Here is a 27,969-nt window from a genome sequence, read left to right as displayed (position 1 = left end):
TTTGTTAAAATAAAGATACGCATATGTGCTAGCAGCTTTTCTCTTTCTACTTGTGCCCAGGTGTGGAGAAGCAGAAAAATTTAGGAGCAAATATAAATGGGCCAGTAGAAATAATAAGGATAGCTCCTTATTTGTTCTATCAGCCTAGAGTTAGCCCAGCATAAAGTAAAATATATTTGTTTTAAAGTCAAGCATAAAAACTCACTCCTGCTACTTACTAGCTATGTCCTTGGACAAGTAATTGACCATCTGAACCTCATTTTTCTCACCTATGAGGCTTAAATGTGAACCCATGTAAAGTATTTGGAACATGGTGGGGCTTAAGGAAAACAGTCCCCTAATCAGCCCTGTGTAAGCTCCAGCCTGCTGGCTCTTCGCCTGATTTCATGTAGTTTCCTTACACACATCTGTAGATCAGCCAAAGAATTGAAGAGATTCCCCTTTAAATCTCTGGAGAGTTCTCTCTAGGCAGATATACTCTGTCTGGTATTTTGCCCCATAAATTTTAGCTGTTGGAACCTTTTAAACTCCAAATTCTATCTTCTCAACTCTTGGAGATCATAAGGCTGTTTTCTTCCTCCTTATGCCTCTGCCTGCAATCTCCGTCCAGTCCCTAAGATGAGGCAATCGTGGGGCTCATCTCGTTTGCTTCTGTCCTCTCAGGGATCACTGCTCTCTGCTGCATGTGGTCTAATGTCTCACAACTGCTATTTCATATATTTTGCTCACTCTTCTAGTTTTTAAGGTGGGAGGGGATATCTTACCCCTGCTATCCCATCTTGTACAAAAGTAGGTGTCCATTCCCACCTACATTTTTATCTTTTTAAAAAATCTTTTCCTCTCATTATTCTTTTCCTTATCTTTTTATTCTCCACATTTTACAAGGTAGAATACATGACCATCTTGGAAGATAACTTAAAACAGAAATTAAGAGGCTTCCTAGGTGGCGCAGTGGTTAAGAATCCGCCTGCCAATGCAGAGGACATGGGTTCAATCTCTGCTCCAGGAAGATCCCACATGCCATGGAGCAGCTAAGCCCGTGCGCCAAAAAAAAAAAAAAAACCACAGAAATTAAGATTTTTTTTTACGTTGAAAAAGAAAATAAGATGTTAAATAACTTTGCATGTAGTCATGCAAGAGAAAAAATTAAGAATTAAATATACAGGGTGCTACAGACTTGATACTTATTAGGTCTACAATACCATATATTTACCTCTCTTGCTCCCTCTTATGAGCCTTTCTAGGACTTCCCTGGTGGCACGGTGGTTAAGAATCCACTTGCCAATGCAGGGGACTCGGGTTCAAGCCCTGGGCTGGGAAGATTCCACATGCTGTGGAGCAGCTAAGCTTGTATGCCACAACTACTGAGCCTGTGCTCTAGAACCCGCAAGATACCACTGTTGAGCACGTGTGCCGCAACTACTGAAGCCCACACATCTAGAGCCCGTGCTCTGCCACAAGAGAAGCCACCACAATGAGAAGCCTGTGCACCACAATGAAGAGTAGCCCCCGCTCACCACAACTAGAGAAGGCCCATGTGCAGCAATGAAGACCCAACACAGCCAATAAGTAAATAAACAAATTTGTAAAAAAAACTTTCTAGATCATCTATCAATATCCTACCTCAAAATAAAGAAATAGGGACAAAAGGGAGAAAATGAGTCAGAAATAAAATGAGTCGGCGATAGAAGAACTGTCACATGGAGCGAAAGTTAATGAAGACATGAGGAAAGATGCTGGCAATATATCAGTGTAAAAGAACCTAAACTATCATTAAAAATACTACATCCTTCTTTTTAAATAGAATATTTCTCCTTAAAGTAAAGGCAATAGAGATGTGGAAGATTATTCCAAAAGCAAACTTTGTCTTTATCACCTTTCAGGTAAAAGAACATCAGTGATTCTCTAGATCAAGCAATAGCAAACTATGGCCCATGGGCCAAATTCAGTCGGCTGCCTGGTTTTGTAAATGAAGTTTTACTGGCGCACAAACCCACTCATATACCTATTGTCTAGGGTTGCTTTCCCACTAGAACAGCAGTTGAGAACCTGCAATAGAGACTATGTGGCCCAGAAAACCTAAACTGCTGATTATCTAGCCCTTTGTAGGAAATATTTACCAGTCCTTGCTCTACACCAGAGCTGTCCAACAGAGTTTTCTGTGATGATGGAAATGTTCTAATCTGTGCTGTCTAATATGGGAGCCAATGCCGCATGTAGCTATTGAGTACTTCAAATGTGGCTAATATAACTGAAGAATTGAAATTTTTAAAAAAAATTTATTTATTTTGGCTGCTCTGGGTCTTAGTTGTGGTATGTGGGATCTTTGTTGTGGTGTGTGGGATCTTTTAGTTGCAGCAGGAGGACTCTTAGTTGAGTCATGCATGTGGGATCTAGTTCCCCAACCAGGCGTCGAACCCAAGCCCCCTGCATTGGGAGTGTGAAGTCTTAACCACTGGACCACCATGGAAGTCCCTGAATTTTTTATTTAAGTTTTTTTTTTTTTTTGATGTGGACCATTTTTAAAGTCTTTATTGAATTTGTTACAATATCACTTCTGTTTCATGTTTTGGTTTTTTGGCCACAAGCCATGTGGGATCTTAGCTCCCAACCAGGGATCGAACTTCGCACCCTTTGCTTTGGAGGGTGGAGTCTTAACCACTGGACTGCCAGGGAAGTCTCAAGAATTGAATTTTTAAATTTAATTAATTTTAAGTAATTTAAATTTAAATAGTCATGTGTGGTTAGTGGCTACAATATATGACAGTACAGCTCCAGATCAAATTCCTTATTTCAGGGGTAAAGATATGTTTATCTTTTTCAAGCAGCAGAACTAGGCCTAGAGCTCAAGTTCTCCAATATCCAGTTCGGTGTTTTATCTCCTAAACCAGGCTCCCTTTCTGCTATTTCCTGTGGTTAATTTTCAGTTCTTAGCATTTATATTTACAGAAGACCCTCTACATCTGAGTAATCATTTTCTTTAATCCTTGAAATTACCAAATTGCTATGAGGAAGCTAGAGTCTTCAAAATAGGAAAATTCTCGCTTATGAAGGCCAGTTACAAAAATCTAACCTAATCAAACATCCCTCCCTGCTCCTTATCATGGCATTTTTTCCCATCCATCAAGTCAACATCTTTCTCTTGAGTTTTGGTCAATTTACCACTGGTCCCTGATACTGTAAATAGCCAACAATAAAATGGAAATACCCTACAAATTGGTTACAAAGTCAAAATGTAAAGATGTAGGATTTTCTGAAGTCATATATTAAAATAATATTGTAGAAATGCTTAAAGCACCTGTGAAGCAACGAATAAATGAGAATCTTAGAGGTAAAACTTGTTAATCTAAAAAAAAGAAAAATCAGGATTTGAATATGAATTGACTAATACAGGACCTAGGGAAAACTTGCAGTGCCTCTCAAAATTTTTGAAAAAAAAAAGACCTTCCCTGAGGTCATGATGCAAAAAATCAGCTGTGAGGTAAACAATGTCCTCTGTGCTGTACTATTTTTCCAGAAAAACTAGACCAAGAAAACATACTTTATTCTATCTTTTGCTATGCCAGAAACTAGTATGTATTTCAACTAGAAACTAAATATAATACTATTTAGAAAAGAGTTAACATAGCAGGCCTAAAACTGCTGTCTAGAAAGGTTGCTTGCTAGGTTGGCCTGTATCTGGCATCTGTGAACTTAGCTGGTAAACAGTGCCTTTACACTGATATAAACTTTCCCTAATTGATAACAGTGGCTCTCTGTGCTTAAACTGTTTATGCAAGCAAAGCGGTTTATGCTTCTGGGAGTTTGGAATCTTGGTATGGGCTAGGCAGAGGATGTCTACGTGACCAGCCCTCAATATAAATCTTGAGCTTCGAGTTTCTAATGAGCTTCCCTGGACAGAAGCATTGCATTTATATAGCTACATTTCCACTGCTGAGGGAAAAGCAAACTGTATGTGACCTCTCATGAGGAGGACTGCATAGTAGAGACTGCACATGGATACCTCCCGACTCCACCTTTTTCTCTGATGATCCAGCTGTGTATCCTTGCTAAATTGCTGTAATAAAGCTTACCTATGAGTACAATCATATGCTGAGCTCTGTAACACCTTCTAACAAATTTCCAAGGATAGGGGTGGTGTTGGAGAGCCCCTTATTTTGTTTTATATTGCATTTTTCAGGATAATGTCTAAAATCCTGATTTTCCTACTATGAAAATTTGGCCCTTATTTAAGTGGTTTCACTTTAAGTGACTTTTTCCCTGTACAAATTACCAGTAAGTTCATCACTTCAATGACTCTTCCTGTTTGCTTTCTTCCATTGCACAACCACATAACCTTAAGACTTTGTCAATTCCTTTTTAATTTAAATATCTTAAAGGTCAAAGAGCTTTTCTGGTCATAAGAAGCCTCCCTGGACATTAGCTCACCCATCTGGTATTACTGTTAATCATTAGTTTATATCTCTTATCTCTGCAAATCATAAATTTAATCCTATTCTTTCACATGACTACATTTAGGCTGAATACAGTAGGGATATAATTTCATAAAATTAAATTAAAATTACCAGGCTATTAAAAATACCTAGAGAAAGATAAAGTGAGAGATCCAAGGATTTTTTTATATGAATCTTGGTTTTGTATTGTTGTCGGTGCTGGCAGTTTCCTTAACTATTTTTCAAAGCCAATAATTATTCCTAAAGTCTATATTGCCTACTGACAAACCTCCTAAGGTTTGTCAAACAAAAAGATGAGTTTAAAAATCTGAAGAATTTTAATGTCTAGATTTGAAATTCAGTGTTACTGAAACAATTACCCTTGTAATTTTTTCTTGTGATATTTTTACCATAACTATCTGATTAAAAAAAAAAAGGAGAGCCAGCCCTACAGCAATTCATTCCCCTGTAACTAACTAGGTGTATATTAAATTTCTGTAAATTGGAAAAAAAAAAAAAAAGGAGAAAAAAAATACAAAAGCCCCCAAAGAAACAAGCAACTTGAGCTTTTACCCGTTTCTTTGAAACCCACTGAGAAATTCTGACTTTAAACAACATCTGGCTGTCACATATATCATTACTATATAGACTTTTATACGCAACAGCAAATCATTTAAGGCAATTAAAAAATTGGAATGTATTATATTGATAGGCTGTGTTTACTTTTAGCCCTTTATTTTATTCTCACTTACATGAATTACATGATGAAGAGACAATGGAAAAATGATTCATTAGGAAACACTGGTTTTCTAATCTATATGCAATATATTCATTTGTACTTTTAAACAGTTCTTAAAAATCCTTTGTTTTAAGGAATCACTTTAGTTCACAATTTAAAATATCTTCACTGTCTTCACTCACTTTTTAAAGAAAATGAAAAAGGAACCTAATCCGATGTGCACTATACCTTTAAATGGTTGTTTGCAACAGCATCATGTAAGGGCAGAATTCCATCCACATTTTCACAATTAACATTAGCACTAGCTTTTAACAACTCTACAATTATATCATTACATCCCTTACTAGCTGCCTCATGAAGTGGTGTCCAACCTAAAAAAGGAGAAAAGAAAAAACAAAACAAGGTGCTTACAAATCAGTATTCAAGCAGTATCTTATTATTGTTTATTTACACTAAAGGAATTAATATCTATATTGATTCAAATGTATATACTAAGTATTGGACAAGAAATAATATTGAAAACAGGCTACCCTAAGATCCCCTGAGCCCAGAGCTGCCCCCAGACACGGCCCTGTCCACCAGAGGGCCCAAGACCCAGACCTGCTCACTAGTGCACAAACACTAGACCCAGGACGTCCACCCAGGGCCCTGCGGTCAGGGACCCTGGGACCCAGCTCCACCCACTAGTGGGAAGGCACCAGCCCCAGAAACCCTAGGCAAGCCTGCTCTAGCCTCGGGAACAGCCTCACTCACCAGTGGGTGGATACTAGCCCCAGGACAACTATAGCCCATAGCCTGCTGTGGCAGGAGTCAGCCTACCCATGAACAGGCAAGTACCAGCCCTAGGACCAGCTGGGTATGAGTTCTTTCAAGCAGTACACCAGTACAAGCTTTAGGACACACTGAACCCCACAGCCACCTGTATCAGGAACTGGCCCCACTTACAAGTAGTCCAACACAAGCTCTGGGACCCCAGGGCCCTGCAGCCAGTCCCTGGGATCTGGCTCTGCTTGCCAATGGGCCAGTACTAGTCCCAAGAACCAGCTTCACCCACTGGCAGGTGGGCACCAGCCCTGGGATCTCCTATACCCAGACTCTGCCCATCAGTGAGCCAGCACTAGCCCTGGGGTCCCCTGGGGTTCAACAGTCAGCCACCTTGCAACCTAGCCCCACCAACCAGGGGCCAGCAGCCTCCACACAAAGCAGAGCCCAGCAAACAACCCAACTGGGGGCCAGCCAAGCCTACTAGACCACACACAGTAGTCAACCTGCCACAACAGAAGGACCCATGCAGCCCACCTAGGGGGCACCCCTAGAACATATAGCTGTAGTGATCAAAGGGGAGTGAGCTCCTGGAAGCATAAGACATTTCCTATAAAAGGCTACTTCTCCAAGGTCAGGAAATGTAACAAACCAACCAGATACACAGAAACAGCTAGTTAAACAAAATAAGGAACAGAGGAAGATGTTCAAAACAAAGGAACAAGATAAAACCCCAGAAGAAGAACTAAGTGAACTGGAGATAGGAAATCTACTCAAGAAAGAGTTCAAGGTAATGACTGTAGGATAACAAAAGAATTTTGGAGAGGAATGGATGAACAGAGAAGTTAGATATTTTAACAAAGAGTTAGAAAACATAAAGAACAGCCAAGCAGATGAAGAATACAGTAACTGAAATGAAAAATACACTAAAAGGAACTGACAGTACACTGAATGATATATAGGAACAAATCAACAAGCTGGAAGACACAGTAGTGGAAATCAAGAAGTGAGGACAGTTTAAGAGCTCTCTAGGACAATATCAAGTGTACCAACATTTTCTTTATAGGAGTCCCAGAAGAAGAAGAAAAGAGAGAGAACGGAATGGAAAGCATATTTGAAAACATAATAGCTGAAAACTCCCCTAACCTAGAAAAGGGACATCAGGTCCAGGAAGTACAGAGAGTCCCAAATAGGATCAACCTAAAGAGGACCACATTAAGATACACTGTGACTTAAATAGAAAAATATTTAAAGATAAAGAGAGAATATTAAGAACAGGAAGGGAAAAGCAACAAGTAACATACAAGGGAACTCCTATAAGGCTTTCGGCTGACTTTGCAACAGAACTCTGCAGGTCAGAAGGTACTGGAACCATATATTTAAAGTGATGAAAGGGGAAAATGTACAACCCAAAATACTCTACCCAGCAAAGCTCTTATTCAAATTTGATGAAGATATCAAAAGTTGTACAGACAAGCAAGAGCTAAGAGTTTAGCACCACAAAACCAGCTTTACATGAAGAGACTGTTAGCAAAAGAGACTCCTGTTAAAGAGTTAAAGAGACTCCTGTAAGCAAAAAAGAAAAAGCCACAACTGGAAACATGAATATTACAAAAGGAAAAAGTTCACCAGTAAAGGCAAATATACAGTAAAGGTAATAAGTCAACTGGGTACAAAACTATTAGTAAGGTTAAAAGACAAAAGTAGTAAAATCATCTATATCCACAATAAGCAGTTAAGGAATACACAAAACAAACATATGAAAAATATGATGCTGAAAACAGTAATTGTGAGGTGAGGAGAGTAAAACTGCAGGGTTATTAAAATGCATTTGAAATTAAGAGATCAGCAAGTTAAACTAATCATACACACACACACACACACACACACACACACACACACACACATATATAAATAAAACTCATGGTACCCATGAACCAAAAATCTATAACAGATACACATGCAAAAAAGAGAATGGAAACCAAATATAACATTAAAGGTAATCATAAAATCACAAGAGAAGAGAACAAAAGAAGAAAGGAATAAAAAAGAATTACAAAAAACAATTTCCAAACCATGAACACAGTGGCAATAAGTACATACATATCAACAATTACTTTAACTGTAAATGGACTAAATGCTCCAAACAAAAGAAACAGAGTGGCTGGATGGATACAAGAACAAGACCTGTATATATGCTGCCTACAAGAGACTCACTTCATATCTAAAGACACACAAAGACTGAAAGTGAAGGGATGGAAAAAGGTATTCCATGGAAAAGAAAACAAAAAGAAAACTAAGGTAGCAAAATTTATATCAGACAAAATAGACTTTAAAACAAAAACTGTTACAAGAGACAAAGAAGGATACTACATAATGATCAAGGAATCAATCCAAGAAGAAGGTATAACAATTTTAAAGGTATCTGCACCCAATATAGGGCCACCTAAATACATAAAGCAAATATTAAGATATAAAGGGAGAAATTGACAGTAACACAATAATCGTAGGGAACTTTAACACCTCACTTTCATCAATGGACAGAGCATCCAGACAGAAAATCAATAAAGGAAAACTGGCCTTAAATGACACATTATACCAGATGGACTTAATTAATATATATATAGAATATTCCATCCAAAAGCAGCAGAATACACATTCTTTTCAAGTGCATAAGGAACATTATCCAGGACAGGTCACATACTAGGCCACAAAACAAGAATTGGTAAATACAAGAAAACTGAAATCATATTAAACATTTTTTCTGACCACAACACTATGAGACTAGAGATCAACTACAAGAACAAAACTGCAAAAAAACACAAACACGTGGGAGCTAAACAATGTACTACTAAACAACCAATGGATCACTGAAGAAATTAAAGAAAAAGAACCAACAAATACCTAGAGACAAATAAAGATGAGAACATGATGATCCATAAATTTTGGATCATAAATTCTACCAAACATTTAGGAAATAATTAACACCCATCCTTCTCAAACTATTCCAAAAATTTCAGAGGAAGAAACACTTCCAAACTCATTCTACAAGGCCAGCATCTCCTTGACACTAAAATCAGATAAAGATATCACACAAAAAAAGAAAATTACAGGCCAATATCACTGATGAACATAGATACAAAAATCTTCAAAACATTATTAGGAAACTGAATCCAACAATACATTAAAAGCTTCATATACAATGGTAAACTGAGATTTATCCCAGGGAGGCAAGGATGACTCAATATCCACAAATCATTCAATGTGATACATCAGATTAACAAATTCAAGAATAAAAATCATATGATCATCTCCACAGATGCATAAAAAGCTTTTAATAAAATTCAACATCCATTTTGATAAAAACTCTCCACAAAGCAGGTATAGGGGAACATACTTCAACATCATAAAGACCATATATGATAAGCCCACAGCTAAAATCATGTTCAGTGTGAAAAGCTGGAAGCATTTCCTCTAATATCAGGAACAAAAAAGGATGCCCACTCTCACCACTTGTATTCAACACAGTCTTAGAAGGCCTAGCCACACCAATGAGACAAGAAAAAAGAAATGAAAGGAATCCAAAATGGAAAAGAAATAGTAAATGTGTCACTCTTTGCAGATGACATGATATTATACATAGAAAAATCCTAAAGACACCACCAAAAAACTACTAGAGCTCATCAATAAATTCAGTGAAGGTGCAGAATACAAGATACAGAAATCTGTTGTATTTCTATACACTAACAACAAATTATCAGAAAGCAAAATTAAGGAGTTTTCTCATTTTCAGTTTCATCAAAAAGAATAAAATACCTAGGGATTCACCTACCTAAAGAGGTAAAAGACCTGTACTCAGAAAATCATAAGACAGTGATGAAAAAAAAACTGAAGATGATACAAATACCATGTTCATGGGTTAGAAGAATTAATATTGTTAAAATGACCATACTACCCAAGGCAATCTACAGATTCAATGCAATTCCTATCATAATACCAATGGCATTTTTCACAGAACTAGAAAAAATAATTTAAAAACTTGTAGCATAAAAGACTTCAAATAGCCAAAACAATCTTGAGAAAGAAGAATAGAGCTGGAGGAATCACACTCCCTGGCTTCAGACTATACTACAAAGCTACAGTAATCAAAACAGCCTCATACTGGCACAAAAACAGACACACTGAACAAAGGAACAGGATAGAGAACCCAGAAATAAATCCACACACTTATGTCAGCTAATCTATGACAAAGGAGGCAAGAATAAACAATAGTTTCTTCAATAAGTGCTGCTGGGAAAACTGAACAACTACATGTAAAATAATGAAATTAGAACATTTCTTATACCATGTACAAATATAAACTCAAAATGGACTAAAGAATGAAATGTAAGATGGGAAACCATAAAACTCCTAGAAGAAAACACAGAATACTCTTTGACATAAATCATAGTAACATTGTTTTGGACCTGTCTCCTATGGCAAAGGAAACAAAATAAAAAATAAACAAATGGGACCTAGTTAAACTTAAAAGCTTTTGCACAGCAAAGGAAACCATCAACAAAACGAAAAGAAAATCTACTGAGTGGGAGAAAACATTTGCTAATGATATGACAAATAAGGGGTTAATATCCAAAGTATATAAACAGCTCACACAATTCAGTATCAAAAAAAGAAACATGCCACTCAAAAAATGGGCAGAAGGCCTGAATAGATATTTTTCCAAAGAAGAGATACAGATGGCCAACAGGCACATGAAAAGATGCTCAACATTGCTAATCATCAAAAAAAAAAAAAAAATGCCAATCAAAGCCACTATGAGATATTACTCCATTCCTGTTAGAATGATTATCATCATAAAGAACACAAATAACAAATCTTGGTGAGGATGTGTAAAAAAGGGAGCCCTTGTACACTGTTGGGCATGTAAATTAGTGCAGCAACTGTAGAAAACAGTACGGAGGTTTCTCAAAAAACTAAAAATAGAACTATCATATGATCCAGCAATTCCACTGCTGAATATATATCTGAAGAAAATAAAAACACTAATTCAAAAAGATACAAACACCCCAATGTTCACATCAACATTATTTACAGTAGCCAAGACATATAAGCAACCTAAATGTCCATCAACAGATGAATGGATAAAAAAGATATGGTGTATATATATATATATATATATATATATATATATATGCAATGAATACTATTTGAGCATAAAAAGAATGAAATTTTGCCTTGTGTAAAAACATGGATTGACCTGGAGGGTATTATGCTTAGTGAAATAAGTCAGACAGAGAAAGATACTCTCTATTATAACTTACATGTGGAATCTAAAAAATAAAGAAACAAGCAAATACAACAAAAAAGAAACAGATTCACAGATGTAGACAATAAACTAGTGGTTACCAGTGGGGAGAGGGAAGGGGGGAGGGGAAGATAGGGGTAAGGGATTAAAAGGTACAAACTACTATGTATAAAGTAAATAAGCTACAAGGATATATTGTACAACACAGGGAACATAGCCAATATTTTATAATAACTAAGTGGAATATAATCTATCAATTCTGAATCACTATGTTGTACACCTGAAACTAACGTAATATTATAAATCAACTATACCTCAATAAAAAAGTAAGCTTCATTTTTTTTTTTTTTGTGAATCAGCTGCATCTACACAAATATCCCCATATCCCCTCCCTCCCGTGACTCCTCCCCACCCTCCCCATCCTGGCCCTCCAAGGCATCTCCCATGAAATTGACCTCCTTTTGTTATACAGCAACTTCCCACCAGCTATCTATTTTACAGCTGGTAGTGTAAATATGTCTATGCTTCATTTTTTTAAACAAATTAATCACATCAAAAATACCTACAGATACAAGTGCCTAAAGACTCACAGAACATAAGATACAATGGGACCAGAGTAAATACTAATCATGTCAAATGGCTTCAAGTCAGATATTAAAATAGAGTAAGATCATCTGACCTTCCTATTTATATCTTCTATTATCACATTTCTCTTTAAAATGATATTTGATCAATCAATCTGAGTTTTTTCCCTTTGGAATTCCTTACACAAGTTTCTTTTGTGCTTGAGAAAAATATTACAAAGATCAATTTAAAAATGGAGGTTTAAGATAAAAACAAGACATGGGAGAAAACAGGAACAGTATTAAGAGATAAGGAAAGAAAAGAAGGGACAGGGAAATGGGAAAATTTGGAATTCTCTACCAAGTTAGGTAATGATATTAAGCCCTCCAAGGAATAGGCCTAAATCAAGGTTATTTTACTCTTCATCCTGTATGCTCCCTCTGAACACTCCCAAACGTAAGTTAAAAACTGTTTCAAAGGAGAAGTTTATTTTAGCATTTGGTGGGAACCAAGATAAATCTTACTAGTCAACTAAATAATAACATATTATAAAAAAGATTTTCAAACTGAGCAGCTATATATCAGTAAGGACAAAATGGGGAAGGGTAGATGAAATGTGTATATCAGTGAGTTCAAATTATAAAGACAACTACAATTCAAAATCCAAACCTGCATTATCTTTTAGATTCACATCTGCTCCAGATTCTATTAGAGTTTTCACCAGAGACAAATTTCCTCTTCTGGCAGCCACATGAAGCTGGCTTTTTCCTCTGGCATTCCTCTTACTGATCCCAGCTGTTTTCATTTCTGTAAATTTGCCAAGCGAAACAGTATTCGTTTCTGCCAAATGGTGATTATTATGAAGGATTTTAGAAAATACATAGCAACTTCCTCAAAACATCCTAAGTAGGATGCACTACACAGCAACATACCTCATTAATAATATCATTGCTGTTACTATTTTTTTCCTCAGATTGCTGTTACTATTTTAAAATATAACTTGTAAAGAAATGATAGGGCATCTGAGCACTTTACTTCAAATTCATTCTAGCAGTTGCTCATGCTATCATGTGCTTGATTAAAACAAGTAAAACTTGCTTTATTTCTACACTCATTTCACTCTCAGCAGTCCTTTAACAATGGATAAAAATTTTCTTAAAACAAATTGTGATTTTATAAAAATCCTCTTTCTACAACTGTTCTCATATCTCAATGGGTGTGTTTCTGATCACAAAAGATGCCAAGAACCAAACTATGGCCTATTGGATATTTCATTTTTCTTTCATAGAAAATACAGTACAATATCATTATCTGAAGATTTTAAAATCTTTTCCTTACATCTCAAGTTAGAAAGACTTGAGTTGGAACTAAAAACAGTGAATAGTTTTTTTCCCCCAAACTATGCTAAAATGATGTACTAAAAGATTTTTGTAACGTCATATAAAGAAAATAGAAGACACCTATCTCCAAGTGGTCTACAGTCTGCTGGAATGACACGTAAAAAATTACATTAAAATATGATTAAGTGCTGCTAAAGAAATGTATTAGTTTTCCGTGGTAGCTGTAACAAATGACCACAAACTGGGTGGCTTAACAAAACACAAACATATTATCTCACAGTTCTGGAGACCAGAAGCCCAAAACCAAAGTGTCAGCAGGGCTGCACTCTTTCTGGAAGCTCTGAGGAAGAATCCTTCCTTGCCTGCTCCAACTTCTATGGATACCAGCATTCCTTAGCTTCCTTGGCTTTTGGCCTCATTGTTCCTTTGCCTGGCTCTTCACATTATCTTCTCTTTTCCTGTGTGTCTCAGAGCGCTCTACATTTTTCTCTTATAAGGATACTTTGTTGTAAGATTTGGGTCCCATTTGGAAAATCCAGGACAATCCTCATCTCAAGATCCTTAACTACATCTGCAAAGATTCTTTTCCTAAATAAGGTAATATTCACCCTTTAAATGAAACAGTATCACAGATTCCAGGGATTAGGACATGGACATATGTTTTTCGGGACCAATATTCAACCTTCTACAGGAAGAATGTATAAGAAGGGTTTTAGTTTACATGAGTGGCAGACAACGGGAGAAGGTTCAAAGAGGATGCCTAATACACCTACTTCTTACTATATCAACTTTTTCTTACTAAATCAACTTTTCAGTGCTTAACATTTAACCTGAAGTAGTCCAGCCTATTGTTCACACAGAACTAGCTTCAAGAACTATCAAAGAACAGTCACCTATCCGTGTTGCTAAACACACACAGTTCATGCATCTGACACAAAGAAACTAGTAGCTCTGCTTCTTTAATTTCCCTTATGTTAAAAGGGCTCAGTGGAAGTAGCTAAGGGATCTGACACAATTCAGATGTGCTGCCCCCACTCAACATGCTTGCTGTCTCTCCTGTTTATCTTATCTCCTCTAACATAACAAATTAGAACTCATAGGCAAAAAACATGACAACAATATCCTGGAAGACTAAAAGATTCTCAAGTGGTAAAACCACCTGACAAATATACCTGAAATAATCTTATACATTAGTGCATGACTAAAAAAACCAGTAAATATCAAAGTGTATAATTCTAAGGAGAGTGGACTGCTAGGCTTGATCACACAAACCTTTCCCTATATAAATATAGGAATACAAACTTTGGCTGCAGGTAGCTTTCAAGAAATTTTGTCTTTTCCTGAAATTCTGAACTTTTTTGTGTGCCTGGATGTTAGTAGGCATGTGAATTTCTGAATCCGTTTCTTCTTTTTTCTCCTCACAATTTCCTATAGTGCTTTCATCTCCATTGACATTATTCATTAATTCCTCACCTGAAAAACAAACATTTTGCAATGTCAGTGTTGTACTTCTCCTCGCTGGTTACACAACTAAAAAAGAGTCTAGTCAGGTAATTGTTCCAAGTTTCTGTTCCTAGCTGGACTGCTTATTTTAAAAGAATGGAGGCCTTTAAAAATGTTTTCATACAACAAACATAAATTAGTTTTCTGGATGCAATTTCAACTGTGAATCACTGAAATCAACGGAACTAACAATTTCCCACTGTGAAAATGTTGTTAGGTTTCTTAATACTAAGTAGGTGCCACATTAAAAAGAAACATTAAAACTCACAGAAATACTGTTTATTAACTTCTGTCAATATCAATTCAGCACCTTCTTTCAAAGTAAACACCATTGCTTAACAGTATCTCCAAATTATGATCCACATGTCCTCATTCTTATCAGTTTGGAGATAGGTTGAGTGAAATTCAGTTGGAAATTTCTGTGAAATAAGTAAATCTACAGGAAATGTGTACAAATCTAGCAATACTACTAATACCTGGCTTGTGAGAAATTTCCTTCTCTTCTTGAATAAGCTGTGAGACGGTGGTCAATTCTTTATTGATATTGTCAGTGGAATGAAAGTCTATATTATGTATAGTTTTGCTCTCTTGTCTCCCTTTTTCAACTTTAATTGTTTCTGTTACTTGAGAATGAACAACTCTGGATAGAGGCCTATTTGAAGAACTTGTCTTTTGGCCTTTGTCAGTGTAATTTCTTTTAGTGTCTCCATCCTTATTCACCTTTTCCACAATATGTGTATCTGTTTGATTCATTAAAGGAGTTGGTATGCTGGGGCTACAATCCTGAGGCCTCTCGAATAGCTCCATGTGACTAGTCAACTTTGAAACTTCACGTGTTGAGAGAGTTCTTGTACAAGCCAGGGAAGTATGTTCAGGACTGCTATGTGTGTGATCAAAAGAAGTTCTACATATGCATTGTTCATAACTTGAAACATGTTCAGACACTATTACATTATCTGAATTAGAAAAATTAATAGCTTCCTGTTGTGGTGGTATGGTCAGGCTGCCTGCTTTTAACTCACTTTCCTGTGAAAAATGGTCTTGAGGAGGTAAACACTGTTGAAAATCCATTTCTTCTCTATTTGTTTTATTCTCTTTATAATTATCGTGGTTTTTGCAACCTGAAGAACTTGTCACCTTTTTAGATGTTACAGTCTCCTCAGCGGCACAGGAATCACCATCAACATCATTATTAAAATTTTCCTTGATAAAGGTTGGGGAAAAATTTTCCCACTTATCAGGGCTCTCATCTTTTTGACCTGAGTTCCTGTCTTCATGGGATTTATAAGGGCTCATGTGCTGCTGTTCTTGGTGAGTGTGAGGCTGCTGATCTGTAGTAACAAGCGGTAATTTGGTTTCTTTATGGAAAGAAAGTTCTGAGAAAGAATCGGCTTCAGCTTGGTCAGCGGATTCTAATTCCACAAATTTTATTTCTTGACTATCTGATAAATCCAGGATTTGGGTTTGTGTCTTTTTGGGAACTGGACAAGCCTCAAAATCACTACCTAAGCCATTTTTCAGGCCTGACAGAGCTGGGCTAAAAGGTTTACATGATTTTTCTGGAAGGTCATCAAGGGTTTGGAGGTTATGTTGCTGATGAGTAACCAATCTGTTTATTCCTCTGGAAGAAGAGACAGTTATTGCCTTTTTTGGATTGCTTTCTTGGATTGCATCCTCTGCTTGAGTCCTTTTATGTCGTGTATTTCTTCTTCCTTTATCTTTAGACACATTTGTGCTGGGATTCTCAACACTCTGGAGATTGTCCTTTCTGAGTCCTGTAGAGTATATTTGGTTAAACGTTGATCGTTTATGCTTGGGTTTACCAAATTTCATGTTTTGAGAATCTTTCTGGTAATGTTCATACACATCTTCTTTATTTATAAATAAACCCTCTTTGTTTCCTTTGTTGACTTTTACATGTTCTGGCTTCTGTCTGTTGTAATTTTCATCACAAACAAACCCACGATGATTTTTAGAACTGAATTTTGGTTTCTATAGAAACAAAATACATAGTTAGCTTTAATTTCTGAGCTATATTCTACACTTAATTCATTCTAAATTGGAGATAAAGCAAATTGTTATTCCATTCAATGTTATAATTTGATCTAACCACAGGGCCTGCTGGGATATATACAACCTGATTCATATTTCAGAAAAGTGGACTAATAGAAGAAAGGCAAATGTAATAAACTCATACTCAGTATGTGTATCAATCTTTACTTTCTCCTGCACATTTTAATTTCTTTTTGCCAGTGTTCTAGCACTATCAATCTTACTAAACATAATAAAAAATTTTAATCTACCTAATTTTCATAGGCTTTTAAAATAATCCTTTACAAGGTATCTTTACAAGAATGCTTTGGAAACACTCTCCTCTCCCATTTGTCATATAGATAGAGCTAGAATTAAGAGAGTTTCTTCCTCTGGGATCTGTGAGACCCCACAGGTAGAGCAGTGGAAGAAGGGATTTAAAACAAAAAGACAGAAATGCAACCAAGTTGGCCTATATGGAAAGATTACTGTGGGCTGCCAAGATTAAAACACAGACAGTGCTTCCTCTCACACATCACAACCCAAGCACCGGATGAAAAGTAACTGCCCACTATGTAAAGTTTGAAGGGATGGATCGACACCTTTGACTCTTATACTGTGCTCAGGTCAGAGGAACTTCGACATGGTTGATAACCCTCATGGCTCCATGAAGAGGAGAAAGGAAATGGAAATGGCTACCAATACATTAGTGTGCCCACATACACTACATTTACTCAATTGCTTCCCAAACTAACAGCCCAGAACCTTCTGATTCTCATGTAATTATTCCAAAGTGTCTTAAAAGCAAAGGTGAAGTCATTGTTCCTGGTGAATGCTTCAATAGTCTTTCTTTCCTCTCTGATGATCTATAAAATAACTAGCAGGTGTGCACTATAAAAATGTTTATTGATGAACAGAGATATACCTTGTGCTGGTGTGCATCCTCTACGTCTGAAGGGTCAGTGCTATTCATTTGAGCTGAAAGCAAAAACAGAAAATCAAAGAAAATAGCCTCCAGTGGTCAGACTACAGACTTCTAAAACCTCAAGTCCTTTGCCATGAGAAAAACAAGTAGAAAAAGTGAAATTATGCAAACACTTTCTATTAAAATTGGCACATAACATTCCATAATTTATAATTTCCACATATATAAGAAACCAAATACTAATCTTGAGAGAGCTGAAAACATTTCTGTAGGAAAAGCAAAACAGACCCAACAAAATAATGCTAAAGATGGGCAATGAACTCAGTATTTTTATATTCTCCACAGTTATACTCAGATATGCAACTGTGTGTAAGCTTTTATAAGGCAAAAAAATCTTTCATAATTAATTGTATTACCATCATTTCCTACTATATCTGCTTAATAAAGTTGCAAGGTACATGATTAATATACACAAATCTGTTGCTTTTCTATATACTAAGAGTGAACTATCAGAAAGAGAAATCAAGAAAAAAATCCCTTTTACATTTATATCATCAAAAAGAATAAAATACCTAGGAATAAACTTAACCAAGGAGATTAAAGACCTATACTTTGAAGACTATAAATCACTGATGAAGGAAACTGAAGATGATACAAAGAAAAGGGAAGATATACTGTGTCCTTGGACTGGAAGAATATTGTCAAAATTTCCATACTACCCAAAGCAAGCTACAGATTTAATGCAACCCCTATTAAAATAGCCACAACATTTTTCACAGAACTAGAACAAATAATCCTAAAATTTGTATGGAACCACAAAATACCCTGGACTGCCAAAGCAATCTAGAGAAAGATGAACAGAGCTCCCTACTTCAGACTATACAATACTACAGTAATCAAAATAGCACAGTAATGGCACAAAAACAGACACATACATCAAAGAAACAGAATAGAGAGTCCAGAAATAAACCAACACACCTATCATCAATTAATCTATGACAAAAGAGGCAAAAACATACAATGGAGAAAAGAAAGCCTCTTCAAAAAATGGTGCCTTCAATGAGTCGTAAAACTGGACAGCTACATGTAAAAGAATGAAATTAGAACATTTTCTCACACCATGTATGAAAATAAACTCAAAATGGATTAAAGACATAAATGTAAGAACAGAAATCATAAAACTACCAAAAGAGAACACAGGCAGAACAGTTTTTCACATAAATCATAGTAATATTGTTTTGGATCTGTTTCCTAAGGCAAGGGAAACATAATAAAAAATAAACAAATGGGACCTAATAAAATTGAAAAGCTTTTGCACAGCAAAGGAAATCACTGACAAAACAAAAAGATGACCTACTGAATGGGAGAAAATATTTGCAAAAGATATAACCAATAAGGGGTTAATATCCAAAATATTGCAAACAAGCTCATACAACCCAATATCAAAGAAATCCAATCAAAAAAGTGGACAGAAGACCTGAATAGACATTTTTTCCAAAGAAAATACACAGATGGCTAACAGGCACATGAAAAGATATTCAACACTGATAACCATCAGAGAAATGCAAATTAAAACCACAATGAGATATTACCTCACACCTGTCAAAATGGCTATCATCAAAAAGTCTACAAATAACAAAGGCTGTTAAGGATTTGTAGAAAAGGGAGCCCTTGTACACTGTTGGTGGGAATGTAAATTGGTGCAGCCACTATGGAAAACAGGATGGAGGCTTCTCAAAAACAACTAAAAGCAGAACTACCATATGATCCTGCAATTCCACTGCTGGATATGGATCCAAAGAAAATGAAAACACTAATTTAAAAAGATACACACACCCCAATGTTCACAGCAGCACTACTATTTATAATAGCCAAGACATGGAAGCAACCTAACTGTCCATACCAGATAAATGGATAAAGAAGATGCAGTATTATACATACAATGGAATATTAATCACAAAAAAGAATAAAATTCTGCCATTTGCAACAACATGAATGGACCTAGAGGGTATTATTCTTGGTAAAATAAGTCAAAGAAAGACAAATACTCTATGTTATCACTTATATATAGAATCTAAAAAAATAAAACAAACCAATGTGTATAACAAACCAATGTATAAACAGAAACAGACTCACAGATACAGAGAACAAAGTAATGGTTACCAGTGGGGAGAGGGAAGGGGGAGGGGCAAAATAGGGTTTTGGAATTAAGAGATACAAACTACTATGTATAAAATAAATAAGCAACAAGGATATATTATACAGCCCAGGGAATATAACCTTTATATTATAATAACTTTAAATGGAGTATAATCTATAAAAGTACTGAATCACTACATTGTACACCAGAAACTAATATAACATGGTAAACCAATTATACTTCAATAAAAAAATAAAAAATTCTTACATAATCTTTTTGAAACTGCAGGTCAAGTTTCTTTCATAGTTCAACTTAACAGTGTAATGACGAATGACAGGGCAAAATATTGCCATAAGAAAATATCCTTAAGGAATGAAAGTAAACAATCCTGGCCATATTCATTGAAAAAGATACAGCCAAATATATTATATCACCTCATGTTATTTAGTCAACGGATTATGGGGAAAAACCCCAGAACTTTACAAAAGTTTTCTTAACTGTTTGCAATACATATCCTGGGGAAAAGTACATTTAATGTTATCTTTCTTTGTTCTTTTAGAGTTCTATTTGGTGCATTTGCAAACAAGTCAGTGTGCTTTACTAAAGGAATGGAGCAAGGACACCACGGGATGGATTTTCTCAAAATTTATAAGGAAAATCAATTTAATTTTTATAATTCTAAGTTTGATTTCTATAACTCTCTACTGACATGATGAACAGATACGACGGGGCAGTTTAATTTTACCTGATGTAAGATGTTTTTTATGTTTAGGAACGTATCTCTCAAGGAGACGCTTCATACATGAGGCTTTGGCTTCATCCAAAGCACACTTCCCGTTGTCATTTCTCAATAAAGGATCTGCTCCATTCAAAAGAAGTAACTCTGCCACCTAGAGGAAGAATGTGTTTGTGTGAGGAAGCCCAGACAGAAGGTACATTATAAATGTGTGCTAGCATACAACTCTAGGCAACATCAAGTATTTCTTTCAACAATACAGAGTTTGGGTTTACCCGTAACATCATTACCCAATAGCAAAAATTAATGTAACTGCTACTGAATCATAATTTGTTGATATACATACGCCTTCTCTTATTTAAAAAAAAAGAGAGAGAGGAAGCAAGGAAGAGGGAGGAAAGGAGAGAGGGGGGATAGAAATGTCTGTGGTTCAATTGCTGGTGAAATGGAGCTAGCAGATATACCAGGAATTAGGATTACATTCTGTAGTAGTAAATGTAGTTTTAACAGGTTCTAGGAGATAGTTATATCTTCTGTATATACCTGTTCTGCTGCTGCTGTTCCTCAGCGTCAGGGAGAAAGCAGTAAATCCTTACTCTGTTACTGCTCCTCAAGCAACCTCCTTTATGAAGCTCTCCCTGACGTCCCCACCCACTGATGCCGGAGAGAAAGATGACCTCTTCCCTCTTTTATGTACATATTTTATGTCCAATATGCTCTATATTATACTTATTTCTTATATATCTGTCTCTCCTGTACTCCAAGTTTTTTGAGGGTGGAACTCTGTTTTTCTTTTAAAATTATTATTTTTGAATAGGAGATTAATAAGTATGGTTCAAAATACAGAAGAATCAGAGAAACAGACAATGAAAAATAAGTTTCCCTCCTCTATCCTTGTCCTCCAGTCATCTAAGTATTTGTCCAACAAGTATATATGTATGTATCATACATGTGTATATATTTTTTCTTACACACGTGGTCATATACTGTATACATTCCTCTGTATCTTAGCTTCTTTCCTGCCCACCCCACCCTGCAACAGACTTTGAAGACTGTTCCAAATCTGTATGGATTCAACTTTTAGCAGCTGAGTAATAGTTTACTTTTGAATGTACTATAATTTATTTAACCAGTACCCTACTGATGCATGTTTAAGTTGCTTCCAAGTTTTTGCAACAGATACATGTCTTAATCATTTTTATATTCCCAGTGTCTATTTCAGTATCTGGCATAGAGTATATGTTTAATAAATGTTGTTTAATAAAAGAATGAATGTCAATCAAGGAGGATGTGAGGAACAGGCTTTAAATAAAATTATACTAAAAGAAGCCTAGATTTCCACGTTAATGTCTGGAATGAGAGAAACGATCTGAATTTCTGTAACTTTTATGCATTCTAGGAGAGAAAAATCCCCCCCCGCCCAACACAGGGACAATCTGAGTCAAATCTGAGTCAAATCCTTTAAAAATTATTAAGACTCAGCAATATGACAATTCTGCTTTGCAAACGATTTTATTGCAGGAGTTTAATGCTAGATAGGGGGATTGAAAGTAGTAGTAGACATAATTAAATTTATAGTTCATATTCCCAGATCTTCACGTTTTGTTTAGCAATACAAATAGCATACTGCTTTCTCTCAGCAAAAGTAGTTTCGAAAGCAGGCTGCCAAAAGAGTTGTGTTGTTTCTCCCTGGGGGTTTTACGTCAAATGATAAGCCATGCAGTACAAGAGTAACTCAGGATCAAGGAGCGTGAGAAAGAAGATGGGAGGGAGGGAAAAGGCAGGGCTAGAGCCTCACTTTTCTGGAAATGTGGATTGGCGATCCCAAGGGAATGAATATTATTACTTTGGCAGTCTCTGTTCAGACAATGGATACTCCGCTTCACCAACTATTCACATGTACCAATTCCCTCTATAGTTTGATATCAGGAATTCTGAGGTCTACTTATATACCCTCTTAAAAAACTCTCTTCTCACCAAATGGCAGTAAATAAGTTATTTCCACTGAGTTTTTTACCCCTATTTTAAACCTGCGTTTAGGTTCCGTATTAGTTATTTGCTGCTACCTAACAAGTTACCCCCAAATTTAGTAGCTTAAAACAATAATATTTATAATCTCATAGTTTCTGTGGGTCAGAAATGTGAGAGTGGCATAGGTGGGTGGTTCTGCCTCAGGGTCTCTCATGAGGTTGCAGTTAAGAGGTTGGCTGGAGATACAATCATCTAAAAGTTTGACTGGGGCTGGAGGATCTGTTTCTAAAATGGCTCACTCACATGGCTGTGGGCAGGAGGCCTCAGTGCACTGCCATGTGAACCTCTCCGTGGAGTTGCTTGAGTGGCTGCATGAAATGACATCTGGCTTCCCCCAGAGTTGCTGAACAAGTGAGAGAACAAGGAAGAAGTCATAATAACTTTCAACCTAGCCTCAGAAGTCATATACTGTGTCACTTCTGCTACACCTATGTGTTAGAAGCAACTCACCAAAACTTCACCCTACACTCCTGAGGAGAGGAATCAGGCTCCACCTTTCAAGGGAGGAGTGTTAAAGATTTGTGGACATATCTTAAGGCCACCCCATGTTCTTAAGTGGAACAAGCAAAGCAATTTCAGTAAGTGGCTGGCCTCACAACCCCCACTTATTTAGTTCATTGAACAGTAAGCCCCTTAAGGAAATACACTGCTAGTTAAAGCTTGCCTGTGGCTTTTCACCTTTAATCATTTTATTTTGTTTTATTTTATTTATTTATTTAGGTTGCATTGGGTCTTAGTTGTGGCATGTGGGTTTTCTCTCTAGTTGAGGCACGTGGGTTCAGTAGTTGTGGCACGTGGGCTTAGCTGCTCTGCAGCATGCGGGATCTTAGTTCCCTGACCAGGGATCGAACCTGAGGACCCTGCATTGGAAGGTGGATTCTTGACCACTGGACCACCAGGGAAGTCCCTAACCATATTATTGAATCTAGTGCTTTCCTCCCTCAAGAATCAGCTGACTTCTGTGTGGCTGAACCACACTGACTCCATTTTGTGAGCTCCATCTTAGGTCTACAGTCCTACCCCTCCCTTTTCTGTATGACTAATCTTTAGCCTACTCACAAGGAATGTGTCCAAGCTAGATAAAGTCCCTATCAACTTTTACCCTTGCCTTCATCTGATGTGAAAACTGGAAGAGTGCCTTTTGCTGACACAGATGGTTAATGGTCATGAGACCCCAAGGGGAGGAAAAATCCCTGGTTCCAGTCAGTGGACATGCTTCTCACTTGGTAAAATCAGATTCTGTTTTTAGCTTTGGCCCCTTTATAATCTCCCTGTACTCCTTTCAGTGGTGAGGAGCACAGCTGTGAAGGCCTCTGGATTGCTGACTGCCCAATCCTGCCAGTATATAAGTTACCCGCAATATACTTCACGATTGCACTTTACGGAATTGCCTGCTTCGTTTTTCAGTCTCAAAGTTCCTTCTCAGTTTGGAGGATATTGTTCCGTATCTCTGCCTTCCAACAACTTCCTTGCGTAAGAAGCCAATAGGGCAGAGAATAAAATTCTTTCAAGTACCTGAAAAGCCAATACTTTGACCACACATCCCTAATGGGATATAAACAAAACAAAAGGAACTATAAAAAAGTACTTCATTAGTAGTTCCATTGTTAATAATAATATTTGTTATATTAATAATAATATCACTAATAGCAATACTGTAAGTATACTGTACAATAAAGAAATAAGTTAATGTATTAACAAAGAAATGTTTAGCATAAGGGAAAAAGAGATACAAGTATAAAATCAAAGTTATTATGAATCTATAATATTAAGTCTGAAACAGAAATATCAGTAAGAAGCCATGATTTGTTTTTCTTTCTAAAAGTATGTATTTCACTGAAAATGCCTAAAAACAATGCCATCCAATAGCAATGAGCACACCTAGCACCCAGATTGTGGTCTCTAATAGATTTTCCATTAAAACAACCATTTACAGAAAATATGGGAAGAAACAAAGATAAAATCAGTCATATCTAGAATTTAGGAAATTCTATAGGACAAATGACCCAGGTTCTAGATGACACTTTTACACAAAAAAGACAAAATAGAGGAAGAACTGTTATAGATTAAAACATACTTAAGAGATGTAACAAACACATGTAATATATAGACCCTGATAGATCCTGATTCAAATAAAAACTTGTAATAAAAAACATTTTGAGATAATTTGGGGAAATTTGAATATGGACTGGGTATTATTAAATAGTATTTAAACACTTAATTTTTATTAGGTAAGATGATAAAAAATGTGGGTGTGGAAAAAAATGTCCCTATCTGTTAGAGATGCAGGTACAAGTATTTATGGGTAAAGTGGTATGATGTCTGGGATTTTTCAAAAAGATATTCCCAAAGACAAAACACCATCCATGTGCCAGCCTGCTGATGTGGCATGACTTTTAAAAGTGTAACAGAATATACAATCAAACTTTACAGGAGAGCTCACTCTAGACACAAATGGAATGCATAAATCACCATGTCTGGGGGGGGGGGGCAGCTTTACAATATCTGTGAATGCCAATAACAGTGTTAATGAACCTCCAGTTCAACATCTCAAATATCCATATACCACAGGATACTTCAGGACTTAGAGGCTGTGTCCTTTTACTTCACTGAGGGCACAAGAGATGGCTACATATCTGCCAGAAAGAAGATAGCCAGTTACAGCCTGTGAGGCAGAAGTTAACTGCAGCCAAGTTAGAGAAGGGGCAAAGGAAGAACTTGACCAGGATAGGTCAGCCCTGGCAAGCTGGAGAGCGGGTAGGCCATGGGGAGAGAGAAGAAATGCTTTGGCATGTGGTTTCTCTGCTAGAGGCCCGTTTTGAAGAGCAGTTGTAAAGGACAGAGACAGGGCTCACATCATCACTTGTTCTAGCGTTCTTCTGGCCATTAAATTAGGTCCAGGGCAGAATTCTCTCCCCCAATTCCTCTACAAAGTATGCAGGAATGACCACCTACTGCTGTGTGATACGTTATCCAAAAAAAGCAAAACCACTTAAATCCTCCTGAAAGTACTATTCCACACTAGGAAGGGATATGTCCTATTTCTCTGCACCCATGGCTCCTGGCAGCCTTGCCCAGCTCTACCTGTGGTAGAGGGAACACAGAACAGATCTTCCTGAGCCTAGCCAATTAGCTCCCTTTCCTACTCTAGAGGTTTTAAACCTCTAGAGGTAACTTCCAATACTTGAAATAAGTAATAAGCTATGTTCAGCAAACGCCTCAGCCCAATGCAGTGCCTGGACCAGAAAAATGTCTGGGAAGCTCAGAGCATGTATGATAAAGCAAGTGTGCTGGAACTCATAATCTTAATTAATATTACCATTATTGCAGTTACTGTTAACCAACTTACACAGATTTATAGTATTTTGATATTATAACCACTGGTACCTCTGTGCTAGTGTGTACTGGCTGATCATTAAACCTGGGAGGTTCTCATGCCTTAGTCTGACTCTGAAAGTAACACCAGACTATAAAAAGCTTTAAGCCTGCCATCAGAGTTAGACATCATTGTGTAACACTCTAAGAAGGAAATCTTCTCCTAAAGCCTATAGAGTACCATAAAAAAAGAGTCTAAAGAAATTTTTAAAATACTATGTATAACCAAAATACACATTCTGTAGTTATTGAAAGTAACATGTAAAATGGGATCGACCATATCAGGCATAACGAATCGATCACATAGTAAAATTTTATTATAAATTCTGAGTATTGATTAGCAGAATGAACTGAAACTGAATCCCTATCTATTTCTCTATTGCTTGGTCCCAGAGTTTTTTAATACTTGCAGAATGTAGTGTTTGCTCTGCAAACAAAAGAATCACAGTACCTTATAATGTCCATTCATCACAGCATCATGTAGGGGAGTGATCTGGTACATTCCTCTGATATTTACATCTGCTCCACCTTTTAATAGTTCACTTGTTGTCTGATAAAATCCTCCTACACTAGCTTCATGAAGTGCTGTCCAGCCTATTACACAAAAAAGAAATGATGTTTGTTTATATTTGGCATCTTAATAATGTTTGTGCTTGCTCTTAAAATAAGAACTTTAAAGTTGTTGCTTTAAAAATATCTTGGTTGGGTTTCATATTCCTTCATCAGAGTTTTATAGTTTTCAGAGTATAGGTCTTTCACCTCCTTGGTTAAATTTATCCACAGGTATTTTATTCTTCTTGCTGAGATTGTAAGTGACACTTCTGGTTATATGAGACAAGATAATCTAACCATGAAAGCAACCTGTATTATTTGTGGATTCAATAAATCAGATGGGCAAATAAAATTCCTAACCCTAATTATCAGAGAAATGCAAATCAAAACCACAATGAGATATCACCTCACAGCTGTCAAAATGGCTATCATCAAAAAGTCTGCAAATAACAAAGGCTGGTGAGGATGCAGAGAAAAGAGAACCCATGTACACTGTTGGTGGGAATGTAAATTGGTGCGGCCATATGGAAAACAGTACAGAGGTTCCTCAAAAACCAAAAAAACAGAACTACCTTATGATCCAGCAATTCCACTGCTAGGTATGTATCTGAAGAAAATGAAAACACTAATTCAAAAGGATACATGCACCCCAATGTTCACAGTAGCATTATTTACAAATAGTCAAGATATGGAAGCAATGTAAGTACTCATCAACGATGAATAGGAAGAGAAGATGCAGTATACATGCACACACAAAATGGAACACTACTCAGCCATAAAAAAAGAATGAAATCTGTCATTTGTAACAATGTGGATGGACGTAGAGAGTACTATGCTTAGCGAAATACGACAAAGACAAATACTATATGTTATTACTTATGTGTGAAATCTAAAAAATAAAACAAACAAATATATATAACAAAACAGAAACAGACTTACACATATAGAGATAAAAACTAATGGCTACCAGTGGGTAGAGGGAAGTGGAGAGGGGCAAGAAAGGGGTAGGGAATTAAGAGACACTATCTACTATGCATAAAATAAATAAGCAATAAGGAAATATTGTACAGGACTGGGAAATATAGCCATTATTTTGTAATAACTTTAAATGGAGTATATAACATATAAAAATACATCACTACGTTGTACACCTGAAATTAGTATAATATTGTAAATCAACTATACTTCAACTTTTTAAAATAATGAAGAAATGAGCATTTGAAAAAGCCATGTTAGAGTTGAAAGAATAAAAAATAGAAAATATGTATACTGGCCTCTGCCTCTTGGTTCCTAACACAGAGCTCCTAAAACCACTGTAAACAGGGGTGGCAGGAGAATCTTTTGTCCTTATATTTAGTCTTTGACCCTAGTCCCTGAGACCTTTGTAATTTCCTGAAAGATAGGATAATCTGTCTCAGAGCTCCTAAAATCCCTTGGAATTTCCTGGATGATAGAAGTGTCATTTGTTCTAATGAGGCAGGTTTGGTGAGCTCATAGGTGAGCCTGGTCACCAGAAAGACCAAGTCATAATTA

The 27,969-nt window shown here is 36.5% G+C and overlaps 1 protein-coding gene across 1 annotated transcript in view; it reads right to left on the bottom strand.

Moving 5' to 3' along the window:
- ANKRD31 (ankyrin repeat domain 31) overlaps positions 1-27,969 on the bottom strand; it is a 133,426-nt gene that overhangs the window by 57,587 nt on the left and 47,870 nt on the right. Inside the window, exons 11-17 of the mRNA XM_057698413.1 lie at positions 26,336-26,478; positions 20,488-20,632; positions 17,603-17,655; positions 15,123-16,638; positions 14,446-14,616; positions 12,473-12,610; positions 5,401-5,543 (exon numbers count right to left, since the gene is read on the bottom strand). Of these exons, the coding sequence (XP_057554396.1) occupies positions 5,401-5,543; positions 12,473-12,610; positions 14,446-14,616; positions 15,123-16,638; positions 17,603-17,655; positions 20,488-20,632; positions 26,336-26,478 (2,309 nt within the window). The remainder of the gene's footprint in view (positions 1-5,400; positions 5,544-12,472; positions 12,611-14,445; positions 14,617-15,122; positions 16,639-17,602; positions 17,656-20,487; positions 20,633-26,335; positions 26,479-27,969) is intronic.

Source organism: Hippopotamus amphibius, chromosome 1, assembly GCF_030028045.1.
Source record: "Hippopotamus amphibius kiboko isolate mHipAmp2 chromosome 1, mHipAmp2.hap2, whole genome shotgun sequence".
In the NCBI taxonomy this organism is placed as follows: domain Eukaryota; kingdom Metazoa; phylum Chordata; class Mammalia; order Artiodactyla; family Hippopotamidae; genus Hippopotamus; species Hippopotamus amphibius.
Note: the sequence above shows the minus strand (reverse complement) of the source record. Positions and strands in the feature narration are given on the sequence as shown.